Source organism: Neolamprologus multifasciatus, chromosome 12 (genome assembly GCF_963576455.1).
Source record: "Neolamprologus multifasciatus chromosome 12, fNeoMul1.2, whole genome shotgun sequence".
Lineage (NCBI taxonomy): Eukaryota > Metazoa > Chordata > Actinopteri > Cichliformes > Cichlidae > Neolamprologus > Neolamprologus multifasciatus.
The window spans coordinates 15,932,210-15,950,507 of record NC_140450.1 but is presented as its reverse complement, the minus strand read 5'-3'; the positions used below and the strand labels follow the sequence as shown (position 1 = coordinate 15,950,507).

Genomic DNA, 18,298 nt, shown 5'->3' with positions numbered 1-18,298 from the left:
GCTGCAGGAATTTCTGGCAAGCAATGGTCGTGTACTAAATGGGCTGTAGTGGCAAGACATGAATCATCCAACCCTGAATACGTTTTGCAACCGTGTACACCAGGTTATTAAAAAGCATGTGGGGCCAAGGTGTTGAACTTTGTAGCCATCATTCATTCCTACAGCACTGCACATCACCAGGACATCATGATCACGGTGGCAGTGTTATGCTTTGGGGCTGGTTTTCCTCTGCTGGGACTTGTGCTTTAGTCAGGGTGGTAGAAGTTTTAACACAAGAAGACATCTAAAGATAAAGAGCAGTTTTATCTTTTGCTGTAACAAGTTAAAGCATATAATCAACAAAATAATGACTTCAACAAAGATTTGCAATACCCCATCCAGTCAGAGCCCAGACCTGAATCCCACCTGTGTCCTGGAGATGCCCTTTGCAAACAAAAGTGGGTAAATATTGACCCCACCCCCTCATTCAAATGCACTTTTGCTATATTTCATATCTCCCCTCATTCTTCTTTTTGCTCTGTTGCACCCATTTTTTTCCATGTTTGTTTGTCACAGAAGACATTTGGACAACAAATCAAGAAAATGATTTTTAAAGGATATCCATGAGGTCAGAGGACACAGCAGACCCTGCCTTATTTACGCCTGTAGTTTTCCAACTGTCACAGCTCAAAACCTCTCTGGTGACAAGCATTCTGTAAATACACACATTCTTTATAATAATACTTTATATAATATAATAATACCAGCAGAACAACATGCACTTGAGCTGATGTTTAATTAAAAAGAATAGAAGGCACATGTGGGTGGGCTTTTTCAAATTTACTGCCTGATGAAAACCATTAGCAGTCATGTATATCTTACGTTCAGTCGTGCTGCCTCTAATATCTGATTTCTTTCTGTACAAGGCTGGATGTTTGAGTGGTGTGAAATAAATAAAAGAAACACAACTACAAAAATCCCTACGGCTAATGTAAAGCATACGGAAAAAGTAATGTAGAGAAAGCCATAAAAATGGATGTAAAAAAGCGCTCCGACACTGACACACACTGCATTTCTATTTTTTGCTTTATCTACAGAGATGATGAGCGGCAAATTATTGAATCTGTAAAAACAACAACAACTATGTGCTGTGTTTCCAAACTGGAATTTCTAATCACAATTTCTAACTTCACCCTATTCTGAGCAGCAGAACTCAAAGAACAAAGTCCTCGTGCTATTTAACGCTTACCCAACTCCACATCAATATTTTTTTCAAAGGCTGCACTTTGCATCGTTGGTTTTTCTGCAATCTTGATCCAATAATTCAATTTTTGCAGGTCCTGAGGGACATTAATGCTCACTAGTGAGGAGTGTGGTGCTGCTTTCATCAGGAATACCTGTTAAAATGAAAGCTTATTTCTGCCACTGGTGGGGAAAAAAACAAACCCTTCTCATAAGAGTTTCAAGGTTAGCGTTCCAAAATTTCAACTTACTTAGAAGTTTGAGTTGAACTTTTGAGATAATAACTTCAAACTTCAAATTTCACCTGAACCTTCCCACTCAATCGCAAAAAACATCCTCCCGTATGTTGTAATTCTGATGAAATCTGAACTCCTCATGAAAACAATCCCACGGGAAATATGAAGAAAAGAAAAAAATGACAACAGTCTGGCATGGCTTAAAATGAAACCGTCTTTATTAAGTAACTTTAATATCAGAAAAATAAAACTCTTAAATTCTCTTTACAGCAAATATATAATATCAGTGCTTTGGCCACAATAACTTAAAAGGCCATTATAAAATATAGTCTGCTTTTAAACTCCTGACTCAATTTGAAAGAATTTATATGCCATAAGACTCCCCCTACATATACATAACAAAAGTAGTAAAATTAGCAAATACTTTGAACTGTTGGTACAGCTTAACAATATATGTATTTATATAGAGATAATCTAAGATACATTTTAATAGTATACCGTTCTTAATTTGGTGGTGTACAGACATGACAGGCAGCTTGGATCCTTGGCCTTTTTACAGTTGCAGTGTGATGCTTTACATTGGCGGTAAATTATGAAGACATGCTCGTGATGCACATTCCATTTTCCACTAGGTTTAAACGGCAGCTATCAATACTATTATGATCAATACTGTAAACTAATACCTAGACTACAAGCAGACAGCACTGACACTCTCCTGCGTGGAAACATGTCTGCGTTTCCAACTCTTCATTCACCTAATCACTCAGAAAATTAAAGAAAAAAAAGAATTTTTTTTTACAAAAATCTTATTGTAAACATTTTAAAGATATATATATATATATATATATATATTTATGTATATATGAAATGTAACAAAATAAAAATAAGTTCTGTATATTTATCAGTCATTAACAGTAATATCATATAATACATACACAAAAATGTAAATAGATTCATATCAATAAACTGAGGGCCGACAGTGTATTGCATTCCCTCAGAGAGAGAAAGACTAAAAGGAGATCGGCTCATCGTAGAGCTGAGAAAACAACGGGACGGATGGATGACCCAAAGAGGGGGGCAGAAGCGGGACTTGTTTGGTTGCATTTTGTTATGAAAGCTCAATGATCCATGGCCAAGATGATGGATATTAAAAAGAAACGGAGCAAAGCTGTGTAAAAACTCCCAAAATACTGGTTACAGCTGGAATGCTAGAGGGACTGCAATCCAGTGTCCACACACCAGAGAGACAGCATTGACCTAATGTAGTGCGAGCGCAGTCCGAGCTGAACTCGTTCCAGTGCTTCCCCCTTTTAAAAGTGTCCGTGAGCTCATTCAGTCCTGTACTAGTCTAAAGACACAGATATTTAAAGCTAAGATTTGAGATGATTCTCATCCTTTTTGTACCATATCTTTACATTTCAGAACTATATATGTATATATATATATATATATATATATTTAAAAGATATATATAGATGGAGAAGGTGAGAGGAAAGTCAATAACGTGCCTGTCCCGGCCAGTCAATAGTGTGATATGATAATGGGGAAGCTCTGTGCTTAGTAGTGCACAGGACAACAGCAACTGAGCTGGTTAAAGGTGAAGTGTGTACCGTTAAAACATCTCATTAAAGAAAGAACTGAAATGTAATAGGAATAAAAAACTAAAATAAACAGACGGATTATTTCTGTCTACAAGTTTAACCCCAAAGTTTGTTTGTTTGAAACCCGAGAAGCTTCACTTATCTAGTGCTTCGTGCTGAGATGAATTTTGCATAGGCCTGGCAGAAGAGACGTGGGATTACAAAAGTGAAGCAACGAGCGGCCTTCATCTCAGTTTTGCATCCCATTGGAATCATTTTCCTGACTTCCTACCGAAAAGCTGTGAAGAGACAGCCACGGGGTGGAGCCGTCCAAACGAGTCGACATTCAAGTGAAAGAGAAGGATATTACTGAGATGTCTACAAAAAGAAAAAAAGAAAAGAATCAGTAGCCTGCCTGTACAGTACAGGGATTTGTTCCAGATCACAGCTGTCTTCATAGTTTCAGAAAAATCTCTTTTTTGCTCCCAGGTGAGATTTAAGTAAGAGTAAATACTTTAACAACAGGGAGGAGGAATGTTTCCAAAGGTACAAGCTGTGCATATCTGTTTTTGGCTGAAAAACAGTACTTTGTTTCCATACGAGGTCATAACGGACATATAAATTAGAAGTAAATAAACTGAGGTGGGGGTGGGGAAATGCGACAACAGAAATGGACAAAATAAGAAAGTTTGGTGCCAAAAAAGATGAAAGCAACACTCGATATCAGCTTGGGAAAATAGGAAGCGAAAGAAAGCGTCCTCGTAAGACAAGATTTGTTCCAGCGAGGAGCGTCTCGGGAGACTGAACCTCGACAAATATATTAAGACTTCAGTCTGTCAGCTTGTGTTCTTTTGAGCCCGAAAATCTGGATCTGAAGATAGTGTTGTGAATTAACTACAGGCTTCCCAAAAAAAGGCCACAAGTTTGTTTAAAGACAGAGCAACGCCATGTGTCCGCTGAACCGGTTTACTTCTGTTTACACTCAGAGTGGAATTAGGCACAAGTTTACCGTAAACAGTTCGTAAGTATAAGTGGAAAGCAACGTGGCGATACTGAAGTGGTATCTCGACCCCAAAAGTAATAAAAAGGTTACTCACTTGTCGGTGTTATTCTGGGAAAAGAATAACGACATGAGGCAACGAGAGATTGCCATTGGAGTGCGACAACTTTCAAATTGTAGTTAATAAAGTAAAAACACGCCGCGGGTGTGTGTCCGTGTGTGTTACACTGTTATTATATTAGCAGTACTCAAAACTTCTCATTCAAGTCCTACTGAATGTAAACATCCTTTTTAAAGACGCGCAGGTGTGCGCCGGTAGCCTGATGATATTTGCACCAATCATCTGGGAAACATGAATTCTGAAAAGACGACCTACGCTGTATCAGATTTACTGCATTAACTTGGTTTTTTGTTTGTTTGTTTTTAAGTAACAAGAAGAACACTATTTTTCCTTAATAGTGTAGTTATACAGTCACATGTGGAACTCATGGAAACTCATTTGCCTCTACTTTTTTTTTTTTTTTTACTTAAAATAAAGGCAAAGGGTCTTGGCCATAATTCAATGTATTAAAAAAAAAAAAAACCTTTTGAGATGTAGACAAAAAAGGCCAATAGAATTCAAACTCAATTTAAAACAAATAAAATTATAGGTAGATACAAAAAATAACAATAACTAAAGATTTTAAGGACAAAAAAGAAAATATGAATCAAAAAAATATATCTATCCCAACCCCACCCTCCCCCCAATGCTACATAGAGGGTTTCGAACCCTCTCGTTGATCAATCAAGGAAGAAGACTTCACAATACCAGGCACGTGAACGGGCTCAGCACCCTAACCTCGGCCCTAAATCAACATCATTCCTTATTCACCTACTCTGCTTCACCAGCTTAAAGGAAGCCAGATGAGAATTACACTTAGACACTGACCTGGGGTCAGTTTTGTATTTCCCTCCCCTACACACACACACGTCATGAACCATAGGTGTTGGGCAGGCTGATCTCTAATCAGTTATAAAGGAAATTAAGGGGGGGAAAAAAGAGAAGAAGAAGAAAATCACATATTGCGAAGCTGAATGGCCTGGGTGGCTGGGGACAGACACTCAGGGCACACAGCATCTGGACCCTGGCATATCTGGGTGGCACAATTTAGACAGAAGAGGTTATGGCCGCAAGGAACCAAGGCGGCGATCGCCTGGTTATTCATACACTGGACGCACAAATCCTGTCCCCTCCCTGTTGATCCGAGCCCCAGTCGATAGGCGAGCGAGGATTCGGGAGGGGAAGAAGAGGAGGCGGTGCTTTCACTTGAGGAGGAGAAGGCTGAGCTGTAAGAGGGGAACCTGTGGGCATCGAGAGCCCCGGCCGAGCCAAACGGTCCCCGGTGAACGCGCTGGGCCTGAGGATGCTCCAAGGCGTCGGTCCCAGAGAAGGTTGGCGAGAGCCGGGGTGTCCCAGGCTGGCTTGTCTGGAGACATCATAGGTGTTGAAGATTAGATAAATGGACACCATCAAAAAGTTTATGTTAAAATTGAGCTATGCAGGCAAATAAGTTCGTGAGAAACAACATATTAACTTAGCTTACCAAGTTTTATATCCACCATCATTTTTTAAAGGATTTCTAATGTTATAACAAAATCCTTATAAATGCAAATCTGTGATAAATCACAGTTCTGAGCCTGCAATTTGCATATCAAAACCCCCCTGCACACTGCTGACCATAAAAAGACTAAAATAAAACTGCACGGGAGGCCATAAAACTGCAGCTGTTAAATTTCTCTTACCTGAGACTGAAGAGCATCAAAGGCCTGGAGGGGCTGGTGGTCCACAAAGGGGCTCCAGATGTGTGGCTGTGCAGTAGGGTGTGACGAATGGGCAGTGGAAATGGTTAATGGGTCAAATCCTGAGGAGGAGCCTCCACCTCCCAGCCCAACCAGCTCCTCAGACCCCACGGGAAGAAGGCCCTCGCCAAACCAGAAACTTGCACTGCCACCATTGCTGTTGTTGTTAGCGTTGGCATTAAACGGGCCGGTCGGGCTGACGTCTGCCAGTCGGTTGACGTTCCCGCTGCTATAAAAAGAATCGGCTGAGCTGGTGCCGCTGCCCAGGGAGCTGGAGCTGTCGTTGCGGTAGTTGGAAGACATCCTGGCGCCATTGTTGATATTGCTATTGACTCGCTGAGTACCGCTGATGTTTAGTGGCAGCAAGCCACCGCCGCCTGGTGATGATGCACCTGCCTGAAGCCATCCGGCCTCTCCCAAACCAGCCGATGTTTCGAAGCTGACATCTGTCCCGTTGAACTGAAAGTCATTGTTGTCTACACCTGGAGCCTCGATGCCCCCGCAGGTTCCGGTGCGGAGGGCGATATGGGCCTCTATCTCCTCCCTCGCCCGGTCCACGTTTTCCGGCATGCCCGTAACCTCGAACACTGGCTCTTTGTCCCGGCTCGGCGTCACAATGTAGGTGTGGGTCTGCTGCTGAATGCGTTTTATGGTTGCTCCTGAAAGATATGACCAGACCAGCTCTTTCACTCAAAACATGAGAGACACATGTTGAGTACAAAGACTCAATCAACGTTCTGCTCACTTGACAATCTGACAAAATAGGCCAAGTTGAGTCACACAGAAACTGCAGTCTGTAAGTAACTGCAAGATTTTAGTCACAACGACAGCAGGCCTGGGCTATATCATACCGTTCACGATAATACCAGTGTAATTTTGGGCAACGATAGAAAAATGAAATATCGCGATAGAATATGGGTAAAACGCGCATGCGCAGTGCCTATGTTTACATACGCACATGGTGGCGACGCAGAATGAGAAGAGCGAAAGCTGATCGTTAAATGAAACGGATAAACCAGAATTGGTTTGTAAAAATGCTGAAACTTCAGTGGTGTGGCACTGGTTTGGCTTTCGTCCGTCAGATACACAACAAAGCACTATTTTTGGTAGAGCATTCTAGCAGGCCGTCGTTATTACCGTGTTGTTTGGAAAATACGGCACACTTAAAATCAATCCTTTGATTTTTCTGAAAATCAACAGTGCCCCTTATAATCCCGTGAGCCTTATGTATGAATTCTGGTTGTGTTTACTGACCTCAAAACGATTTTATGTGGTACACGGCGCTCGAAAATCTGTCAAATGTTTTAGTAGGACTTTGCTACGCTATGAAGCCACACCGCTTGATGGATTGTCGGAGCATTACGGCTATCGTAGGCAGGCGCCTTGCGGAGTGATACGTACTGCGCTTCAACATAATATTACCATATTGTGTGTGTATAACCCCTATATAAGTTTTGTGGATATTATACATGGTTATGCTGAGGATATGTCGGCCAATTTCCACTGGAAATGCCTTTTGGTTAAACTGTCAGCAAGGAATTTGCATTTGCACTGTTACATTTTTATATAACTTTAATGCACATAAAAAACAGCTGCTTGTTTAAGTGAAAATACATTGATGGGGTTTTTTGCACTAATAAAGTTGTGGAGTTGTAAAGTATTTTGTCTAGTGACAATTATATCGTCAGTTATATCGTTATCGCAAATTTTCAAATTATATTGTGATAAATATTTTTGGTCATATCGCTCTGCTCTAAACGACAGTATTGTGCATTTACGGCAGTTACACTTGTTTCTTGGTTGTTGTTTTTTATAGATTTTTTTATTTTATTTTTTTTTGGACAGGACAGGAGAGAAGCTTGGAGAAAGACATAACTCAAAAGCGGGCCTCAGCATTAACCTTAGCATATGCATCACCGTTGCTCAACCCAGTGAGTCAAACCAGCGCCCCACACTCAGATCTATTTAATCATTGTGTGTGTTGCTTTGAAAATGGAAACAGCACAGTTGTGCAGTAATTACAGTGCTCAACTACAGGCTGGCCTACTGACTCATCTGGCTGAAATCCACACCACCTGACCAAAACACTGAATTCAAATCCAGTGTGGAAACCTTATCAAATGTCAATACTGTGTTTTTAACCGAGAACAATATCCTAGAGTGCATTTTGATGCTCGTAAATACTCCACAGCACACCTCTCGACTGTGTTTGTGTGACGCAGTGTTTCATCCTAAATTTTCAACTTCAGTGACTTTTTTTTGACACGTCACCACTTCCTCTACAGGTATTATCGCAAGGACCGTTACAGGTTGGTTTAACAAAAACCAAAAAACAGCCCAGAGCTATTTGACACACAGCTGGCAATGTCAACAGGGCAAAGAGTTAAAGACAGTGAGCAAATCATAATCAGCCTCAGGGCATTTTCCACACACAGGTGCTAATGTGTACAAAGACTAGCTGAGAGCGACAGGGAATCTTCTGGACTTGAGCTGATGGATATCAAGATGCAGAGGCTTTTAGAAATACAGGATATCCATTAGACAACACAGAAACAGAAAGCTGTTAGATGTGGGGCCTGATAGCAGAGCTAGAAAACTGTGAACAGTCCCATAGTGTCTTGCCTATATCATCCAAAAACACTTTTAGTCTGCATCTGCTAACATGAAATTTGTTTTTCTGACTCTTTTTGTCCTAAATTGTATGTTTCACACCTTTCCTGCCATCTATGCTAAAACAACATATAATTAAGCTAAAGGGCAATTCTGATTTTTGTTTTAGAGACTTTAAAACTATGACTTTCAGCAGTTACATACATGCAAACAATACAAATTAAATACCCACCTTTAGGACCCACAACCAACCCAACAACACGATATGGTACCCGCACCTGTACAGTTAAAATGATAAAGGTCAGCTATACACACTTTAAAATGCAAAACACAACAGAGAGCCTTATTTATACAGTAATTTTGCCTAGATACTGACGCTAATAACACTGAGTCATCCTAACGGTTGTTCTCAACCCCTGAATGACTTCTTTTTTTCCCCCATTTAAAGTCAAGCTTGCTAACCTGAATGGTAGTCCGTCCAGGTAAAGCCGGAGTCCCGAGGCTGGCTCCTGCAGTAAGAGGGCCCGTCCTGTTCCGAGAGGCTCTGATAAGGGAAAAGTGCTCAGCCGCAGACATGATCTCCCTTTTAGCCATGGCCACATCTTCTTTACGCCCCGTCACAACAAAGACTGGCTGTTCCCCCCTCACTGGTGTCTTAATGTAGGTGTTGGTCTTGGCTCGAAGTGCCTTGATCTTACAGCCTGTCACATGGGCAAGTTAAAAAGCACATAAAGGAACCACATTAACCTCCACAGATTCAACATTGAACTCTTGAAACTCTGCATCTCCTAATAAACTAATGAACTAATAAAAGATCATGACACAAGCACTACAGCACAGGTCTACAGTCATTAATGCCACATAAAAGTTGCATAGCTTATAAATTAAATATTCCATTCAGCAGTGGTTGAGAGTCCAGCATCATTACCAGAGCCATTTCCTGTTGTTGTCAACACCGCAGTCTGTGCACCATCCCCCAACTCACTCTCAAACATAATCACACTGCCCCACTAACCGAGTCCAGCCATCTATGTAAAGTTTAGATAAAACAAAGACCACATATAAGGGTCTAAGAACAGCGAGGGGATGTTTAGCTGAAATCATATCGGTTATGTCACGGAGCTAACTATAACCTGCAGCTGATGTGGCAAAAGAATGGTGCCCTCTCCTCCGAGACAAAGCCCAGGCTGGTTTAGCTCAGCAAAGCACGGCTACGGGGAGGCTCACTGACAGCATACCCGTGATATAGGCGAGCTACTGCACCGAGGCCACAGAGTAGGTTCCGGAGACCAATAAAACTTTAGTTGTAAACTTTTTTCAGGGCGTTGGGCGAGGGTGTTGTTGTTGACCCAGTTTGAAAGGGGAGGAATGCTAAGCTAGTAGCTGACTATGCCACTTTTCTTCGCGACGATTTTTTGTTAAGCTATAACTCAGTTTTATCTCGTTGCTTTTCTGTTCCACGCCTTTAATTAATTAGACGATAAACTCACGATTCTTTAAGTTTCTTTATTTTGTCCCTTAATTCGGTCCTGCCTAACTCTCCCCACAAAGTTTAGTCTAAACTACGTTAGCACCTTAACGTTAGCTCCACAAGCAGTCAAAAAGAAAGCGACTCACCCTGCCTGCCAACGATCTCCGCGACGTGCTCCGAGCTCGGCACGGCCACACACTCGGTCGTGTTTACGCTCTTACGCCGGTTCAACAGTGATGTCTCGGCCTCTCCGTAATCCGGCTCCCCGAACCCGCCGGACGGTAGCATCGTCATGCTGTTAGCCGGCGGGAGAGCGCCGCCGACCGCAGGATCGTCCCGCTCGTCTCCGTTGTACAGCAACACAGTCTCGATGTGCTCCATCCCGGAGCTAGCCGGCCCAGAAAGGAGGTGTTGGTTGCGGTGGTGGGCCTGCGTTAGCAACGAGGAATCGGTTGCAACTAATGGCTCCTCCTCGTCCTCAGCCGCTGCCGTTTTGTTAATTTCGTCTCCCGAGGGCGGACGAGGCAGTGGTAAGGGCTTCAAGTCGAGGACCGTACCGAGGAGGCTGAAATGGGAGACCGAGGAGAGCGGGAGGTGGTGAAAGGGGAGGCTCTCGTCAGCTAGTTCGGGCGTCTGGCTATGAGCGCCGTGCTGCTCGTCAAGGCCCATACCGGCGAAAGCGTGCAGGAGCGGCGGTGGGACCTCGGACTCTCCCTCATCGGCCTCCAGCAAAGACGTACTACTCGGCATGATGCAAGCCTTTTATTGATATTGCCGGTAATCGTTATGAATAATGAATGAAATTTGTTTGATTACAAAAAATAAAAATAAAAAAGCGACCAGCGCCTGTTCGTTGAAATGTGTGGCTTTGTTTTGTCTTTACGGCGCTCCTCTTCTCTTCTTTATTGAGACGCATTTACAGCTGGCTTTCGATTATTTGGCGCATTACTGCCCCAAGTGGTATGGAGTGAATATTACAGCGTCGAGCCATTCAACGTTCAGAAAAGGCGGCGGGGGTGGCGTGAAGGTGAAAGAAGCAAAGCTGTTCCAAAGCTGAATATTTTAATGATGTTCCAGTGTGTCTGATGAAAAAGTCATTCCTTTCTCCACACCTACTTTCGCCCACTTTCGTTTAAACTCTAGTCTTTCCTCTTAACATTTGACTGTTTTTGATACCTTTCATTCGACACCTGCTTCATAATGCATTTGCTTTATTTCCTGCTTAACCATAACCCAACCATAAAATCCATCTGACTGATTTCTGTGGCTTGTTTTGCTTTCACTGCATACACACTGCATGTTCATGTGAAGCTTGTTTTCAGGGTGAGATGCAATTTCACAACTATCAGGAAGATGCACTCAACGTACATTATGAGGGACGTTGTGTCATGGGAATATTAGAATGATACAACATCTGTGGGTGTAGGCATGGGCTACACCCCAAAAGTATTAAATGAGTACATGAATATTAGATGTGAGAGAAAGACATTGTGGTGTTTTCAGTGTGCGTTTTGTTGGCATCAAGATTGAGAGATAAAAATAAATGCTTATAGGGATGGGATGTAAATGTATAATGAAGGCATGGAGAGTTTTTATTTGCAAGGCAAGAGGATCGATGTAAGTCTGGCTCCTTGCCATCTATAACATCTCTAAATGGAAAAGTGCAAGGGTTTGAAGACAGCTGTCCTGAACATTTAAAAGGTAAGCCTGCTATGAATAGAATGATATAGTTTTGTTTTTGTTTTTCATTCTTACAATTCACAGCAGAAATGCTAATATGTACTCAAGACCAATATTTCTTTTTCATGATTTCAGGGGTTACTTTGCAATGTTCAACTCCAGCAAAAATGTTTTAAAAACAAAATTTTCTATATATTTGTTTTAAACACACAGGGAAAATAGATTATTAGCTGGCACGATAACCTTTAAAATCAAGTCAACTACATATTGTGAATGAAAACTATCCACTAATATTTAAGTCAGTCATTCATTTTTACACCCAAAGTAGAGCTCAAAGTAGTTTGGAAAAGTGGTCTAAACCCATAATGCAACTGAGAAAATGAGCCAAAATGTTTTTCTAGTAATAAATGAAATCAAAATTTTCCTTTCAACAACCAAATATACTTCTTCACACATTCATCCACATACAGGTAATTTTTAAAGATTATTTCACCCCCTTACTCCTTATATATTGTGTCATTATATAAAATAAATGAATATAAAACTTAAGGCACAGTGTAATAACAAAAAAGACAAAAGGAAATAAACAAACAAGACAAATCAAACAAACAAAAAACATGTGTGACGCTGTCATAGGGGTTAAATATCCCAAATGTGTTACGAAACATTTAATGTGTCTAATGAAATTTGGTTATAAGTAACATAATTGTAACCACCATGCTATACCGATAGGGCTTAAGCAGCATTTCTACTCCATTCAAACTGCCTTCACTTTCATTTTAACCGGCGGCCACGTTGGAGCCCTGGATTCAGGTAATAAAAGGGAAGCTACGCTTTGCTCACACTTACGTGGTTGTGGCCCACGTGATGTCACAATAGCTCCTCCTTTTATGTTTTTCCACCAGTGAGAGCACGCAAAGGCGAGCTTTTACGGATGACGGCCAATGAGATGTGTCGTTAGTAATACGCGTCTTAGCATTAGTTGCATCCGGGTGAGGACTGGGGTGAGTAGGTAATTCTAAGTAAAACATAATCTAAAATCGTAAATATTTGGATTTATTTTAACTCCTGTTACTACTTATGTCCTAATAAAACAACAACACAGCGACCATTGAAACATATTACAAATCCTGAGTTTCTTTCTTTCTCTAAAATATAAAGACCAGCTAGCTCGCTAGTTAGCTTTAAGCTAGCAGCTAGCCGCTTATATCAGTGTCCGGGTTTTCCTCGTCGGTATTTTCGCCACCTTCGGTGACGGTTTTAGTTTTAAATCTGTTGTTTTTACAGTTTTTTTTCTTAGAAGCTGTCGGCTCTCAGTCTTCAGGATGCACGGATCGCTTCGGGTGTTGCTTCAGGTGCTCTGGGCCCAGCTGCTTTGTGGGTGGGTGCTCGGCTCCGAGCTAACTTTTGAGCTGCCAGACAACGCTAAACAGTGTTTCTACGAAGACATCATCATGGGCACCAAATGCACCCTGGAGTTCCAGGTGCGTGTCTGTTCTTTCGATCCCTCCCATCCATGCGAATCATCCTTGTCGTTTTTCCCCCAAATTAAATCGAGTATAGATTGTCCCCTTGAAATCTGTATCAGGCGTCAAAGATGAAAACCCAGGGACATGAACAGCTTCATGTGCATGTCTGATAAACACTAGAAATGTAAACCAACTCAGTTACTGTACTTCTACCTGAAAGATCTTCAGGTAAATATTTAAATCTAACGAGGTGTCCAGGTAGCAGCAGGCCAAGTTATAAGTAATAAATACTATTAAATGATCTTATTCATTATCTGTGACATGTGCCTTAAACATTTCACTAGAACTACACACACACACACACACACATACATGCAGGGTGTATAACAAACACAAGAAGTGGCTGATATTGAAAGATTTTACCAATGGCTGGTTAAAGCTTGACAGGGTAGACACAGAAACATACTCATGGTAGCAAAAGATCCTTAGAGGTTGAGGTCTATCATACAGGCTGTGCAAAGATACCCCAGAGATAATCCAGCACATAACCGCAGGGTGCAAGATGCTAGCAGGCAGGGCATACATTGAACACCATAACCAAGTGTGTGGCATCGTATACAGGAACATCTGTGATGAGTATGGTCTGGAAATCCAGAGGTCAAAATGGGATACACCCCAAAGGTGATTGAGAGTAACCCAAGCTAACATCCAGTGAGACCTCCAGATGCAGACGAACAAACTGGTGATGGTTAACCAATCAAATATAATGTCCACATGGTGGACCATCAGAGGAAGAAGGCCACGGTGATGAATGTAGCTATACCAAGTGAATCAAGAAGAAGGAATACAAGAAGCTTGAGAAATACCAAGGGCTGAAGAGCCCACAGGACGAGTGGGGAATTATTGTACAAGTATGCATTAGGAGCATAGTGTTGTCTTATTTTTAAAAGTGCAATAATCTCATACTGGTGCCTCAAGTGTATTTGCCAAAAAAAGAGAAAAAGTGCAATAAATAAAGATTAATCTGGGTGATTGTTTTTATTTTTTAATTGTGTGCATAATTAGCCTGTAATAACAATCTGATGATATATAACTTCACTGTCCACGTGTGGGACTAATAAAGGTGGTCTTATCTTATGTTGGGGCAGTTGTTTTAAACTCTGTTTCTACACTGCGTTCAGATTAATTTGCACTGACACTGAAAACATGTGTAGGACTCAGACATGAAATTGATAAAGAATCTGACCTGTAAGCAAAAACGCTATCCATATATATTTTTAAAAACACTCAGTATCCATCCTACCCCTCCTTGGCTTTGTTACTCATTCCTTCTGTGCTTTCGATTCCCAGGTGGTGACCGGTGGTCATTACGATGTGGACTGCCGTTTGGAGGACCCAGATGGCACAACACTCTATAAGGAGATGAAGAAGCAATATGACAGCTTTACCTTCACAGCAGCCAAGAACGGCACCTACAAATTCTGCTTCAGCAATGAGTTCTCCACCTTCACGCATAAGACAGTTTACTTTGACTTCCAGGTTGGCGATGACCCTCCACTTTTCCCCAACGAGAACAGAGTCACTGCTCTTACTCAGGTAAACTGCGAGGATGCACACATAAACCTGTTAACTGCCTGTTTCTCTCACTGATGTTTCCTTCATTGTATTTGTTAGGGCGAAATAACCTAAATGGTTATCCTGTCTTCATCCTGGTTGCACAAATGAACCAACACAGTTTCTTTAAATTAAAAGCAAATAAATCCTGGTGATAAATAACCCCCAAAAAGCAGAGCAGCCACCTTGCAGAGTTTTTATTTTATTTTATTCAGATAGAAACGGTCACCAGACAAGCTTTGTCTGTAAATGAAATCTCAGTACTGTGGCTACTCTCACAAGATAATATCAACTAAAAGAAGGCTGAAATTTGATGATGTAGCAGGACGGTGATCCTAACCAGTGATCTACCAAAGAACGATTTTAAACAAACAAAAAAAAGACGTTTGGAGTGACCCAGTCAAACCCAGAAAATGACCATTTGAACTTTGTGCAATTACCTCAGGGAAGCTGATTACATCCTAAAATATGGCTGAGCTGGAGTCATTCTTTTTAGAATAACGGGGGGGAAATTCCTGCTAAATGTTGCAGATGTCAGTCCCCTCCTTCTGGAAATGTCTGACCTTATCACCTTTTTGTGTTTCATTAGATTAAGTAAATAATGGTTGTCATTTATCAGGCACAAAACTAAAGGCAGAAAAAGACAGCAAGATGTGGGATGTTCAAATACTGAAATATATGTCTGTTCAGACAGACTAGAAAAAGCACAAAATATCATCTGCATAATGTAATATTAGCTAAGGAAATATAATTAAAAAGCACTGCCAAAACCACTGTTGCCAAAAGAATACCAATGATATAAATACAAGCACCACCCCTCCCTTAAATGACAGACTCATATTTGTCAGCCGTGCAGATTTAATGTTCCTGGTGGATGAATTTAGTAAATATTTTCAGCCATCTTCCAAAAATCTAAAATCAGTTTTGTTTTCCAATCTTCACCATTTACAGATGGAGTCAGCCTGCGTGTCCATCCATGAGGCTCTGAAGTCGGTGATCGACTATCAGACACACTTTCGCCTCCGTGAGGCCCAGGGACGCAGTCGTGCCGAGGACCTCAATACCCGCGTCGCTTTCTGGTCCATCGGAGAAGCCATTATCCTTCTGGTGGTCAGCATCAGCCAGGTGGTCTTGCTGCGAAGCTTCTTCTCTGACAAGAAGACCACGACAACACGTGTGGGCTCATAACAGCCTCTGAGATCTGACTCATCACTTCCTTTGTCTATTCTTGGGCTTGTGTGCATGGAGTGCATAGGAACAGCCGCGCTGATCTGTAATTGAATCATATCAAGCGGCCAGGTCGTACAATCTGACGCGGCCTCTTAAGTCAGTACAGCTGTTCTTACAACTTTATGCAAATTAGTCTTGAGGAGAAAAAATAGTTGTGGGTTAAAAGTGTTTTTGAGGATTAAAAAAAAAGAAAAAAACAGGAGGAAGACTTGATTGTGTTGCTTGTAACTCTTTGTATTTGAAGCAGTTCAAGCACCGGCCATATAGCTAAAGAAAAACTTTAAGTCATTTGAATATTTGAAATGATTTCTAAATGTGTTCTTATTTTAAATGTGTCCTTTTCTAACCCCTGTCTTCATGATCTGTTCCAATTTTCATCCCAAACTGCTCTGAAATAAGCACCCGAGTGGATACTGGGACTAAATGTAGTCATATTATAAGGATACTGCAGATATTTGTCTTTATCTGCACTAGCTCTCAAAAGCCACGCTCTCAGTGCGAAGGTTGGATTTGTTTATGAAAAATCTGTTGCATTTTTTTCCTGTGTTACTAAAACTCACTTTATTAAGTGAGAAAATGGTAGATGTTGTGTTTTTTGTTTTGATCAGCTTTGCCATTTTAGATAGTAGTTAGAAAAGAGTTTGCTGTGTTCTGCACAGAGTAAACAGTCCTTTAATCCAATATTAGTTTGACACCCTTTGTTCATAAGGTGGTTGTTGGGTTGAAGGATTGAATTAAAATGCAGAAGGTATACCACGAGTGACTGCAAACCTAATTCCTTAAAGAAAATCTCTATAAATTAAAAGTAAGTTTTTGCTTTGTTTCCATTTTGCTCTCTTTTACATTGGGGGAAATATTGATCGGTTTAAATGTGCAACATAAATTCTAACATACGGGATGTAGGGGGGGGGGGTTGTTGTTGTTTTTTTTATTATTACATCTGTGTGACTCTGTGGCAGACAAAAAAGAAATGACTCATTCTTGTATTTAAAACCGCATCGTTTTGTCTGTTAAGTGGCAATCCCAGCTGTTAGAGGTGTACCAGTTCCTTAAGTCATTGTCTTTCTTTGAGCCGACGCTGTCCATTTGGTTTTGTACAACAATATTGTAACATTTGTGTGGTTGGAAGAATTGTTGCTTGAATAGAAGATAATTCAAGTGAATACGAGTTATAATTTGATGTTTCAAAACTCTCATCTCACCCTTTTTTGACATTTATTTAGCAGTGCAGAAAGAAATTTTAAACATGCATGTTTATTTTTAGGGGTTTCACTACAAATTTCGGTGAGCAGTTTTTTTTGTACTAGTGTAGGTCACATGCAATGGTTTATGGGCTTAGTTCACCTGGGTGGTTTGACTTTCAGGCAGGAATCGCGTGGATCTTTATTTGTGGTTTACAAACATCTTACTGTAAATGTATCTCTTTCACATAGACATTGGCTAAAGCACAAGTATAAAGAAGCTGTTTTAACCTACATAATTTTACTTTACACAGCTATATGAAAAGAGATGAGAACAGCTCTAAAGCTAAAAGATTGTGGTTATATGTTAAACCTTTTCAGTCAGGGATGGGAAAAGAAAAAAAATCAGTGTACAAATATTATTATCCCACTGAAAGAAGCCAAAAAAGCTTGTTTCATTTTATTGTTCAGGTTTATAGAAGTGTCCTACTTGGGATAGAAGTGATTAACTTCTTAAGCCCCAAGCCCACCTGATCTCCTGCCTTTTGCCCCTGTATCAGGGGGCGTTGGGGCTTAAGAGGTTAAAAACAACAAAAACTTCAAGAACAATCATTTTGATCTGTTATTCTCTCTCCAGAGGTCGCCATGTTTTATGTGGTGCAATTTTGGCATTTCCATTTGCACAGGTTCAGCTCCGAGGCATTGTGGGAAGTTGTTAAGTTATTGTGGGATGGATGAATAAACTTTTTGTTTAAATGTTAAATTCTGCACTTATTTAGTCACCATTAATTAATAAACTGTGTGCATTGTGGTGTTGGGTTTCTAGATAACACCATCTGCTCATGCTTCTTTTATCCTGAGGGGGGTGATATTGTCAAGGCCATCACAATTTTCTAAAGCATGCTCATGGTTTCCTTTAGGTCAGGGGTGTCAAGACTCAGTTTATTTCCTTTGTCACATGCAGTCTTATTCTTTATTTATTTTTCTCATTTAAAAAACAAATTTACAAACAGCTCAATCTTTAGGAAGTGTGTAGAATGTTGTGTAGAAAAACACATAAACCTGCATTTTATTCACAGTAGAATATGGAAAAGCCCTAGATGAGGCCCCATGGTAGACTCGGGACACACTGGAGAGATGATGTCTCTTGGCTGGTCTGAGAGCGCC

At 40.9% G+C, this 18,298-nt stretch overlaps 2 protein-coding genes across 3 annotated transcripts; one reads left to right on the top strand and one right to left on the bottom strand.

The window, feature by feature from the left end:
* Positions 1-1,653: 1,653 nt before the first annotated feature.
* Positions 1,654-10,881, bottom strand: LOC146506675 (RNA-binding protein MEX3B-like). Its single transcript, XM_085180418.1, has 5 exons — positions 10,104-10,881; positions 8,949-9,187; positions 8,719-8,764; positions 5,820-6,535; positions 1,654-5,503 (listed from the first exon to the last, which is right to left on the bottom strand). The coding sequence occupies exons 1-5, from the start codon at positions 10,705-10,707 to the stop codon at positions 5,093-5,095; spliced, it is 2,016 nt and encodes a 671-aa protein (XP_085036544.1). The 5' UTR covers positions 10,708-10,881; the 3' UTR covers positions 1,654-5,092.
* Positions 10,882-12,566: 1,685 nt separating this feature from the next.
* On the top strand, positions 12,567-17,894 carry tmed7 (transmembrane p24 trafficking protein 7). Of its 2 annotated transcripts, none has more exons than XM_085180423.1 (4): positions 12,567-12,649; positions 12,902-13,121; positions 14,457-14,702; positions 15,672-17,894. In XM_085180423.1, exons 1-4 carry the CDS (start codon positions 12,582-12,584, stop codon positions 15,906-15,908), a joined length of 771 nt encoding a protein of 256 aa, XP_085036549.1. In that variant the 5' UTR covers positions 12,567-12,581; the 3' UTR covers positions 15,909-17,894. The 2 variants fall into 2 exon arrangements, with proteins under 2 accessions (XP_085036549.1, XP_085036548.1); XM_085180422.1 differs by having other exon boundaries at positions 12,624-12,641; positions 12,925-13,121.
* Positions 17,895-18,298: the final 404 nt, after the last annotated feature.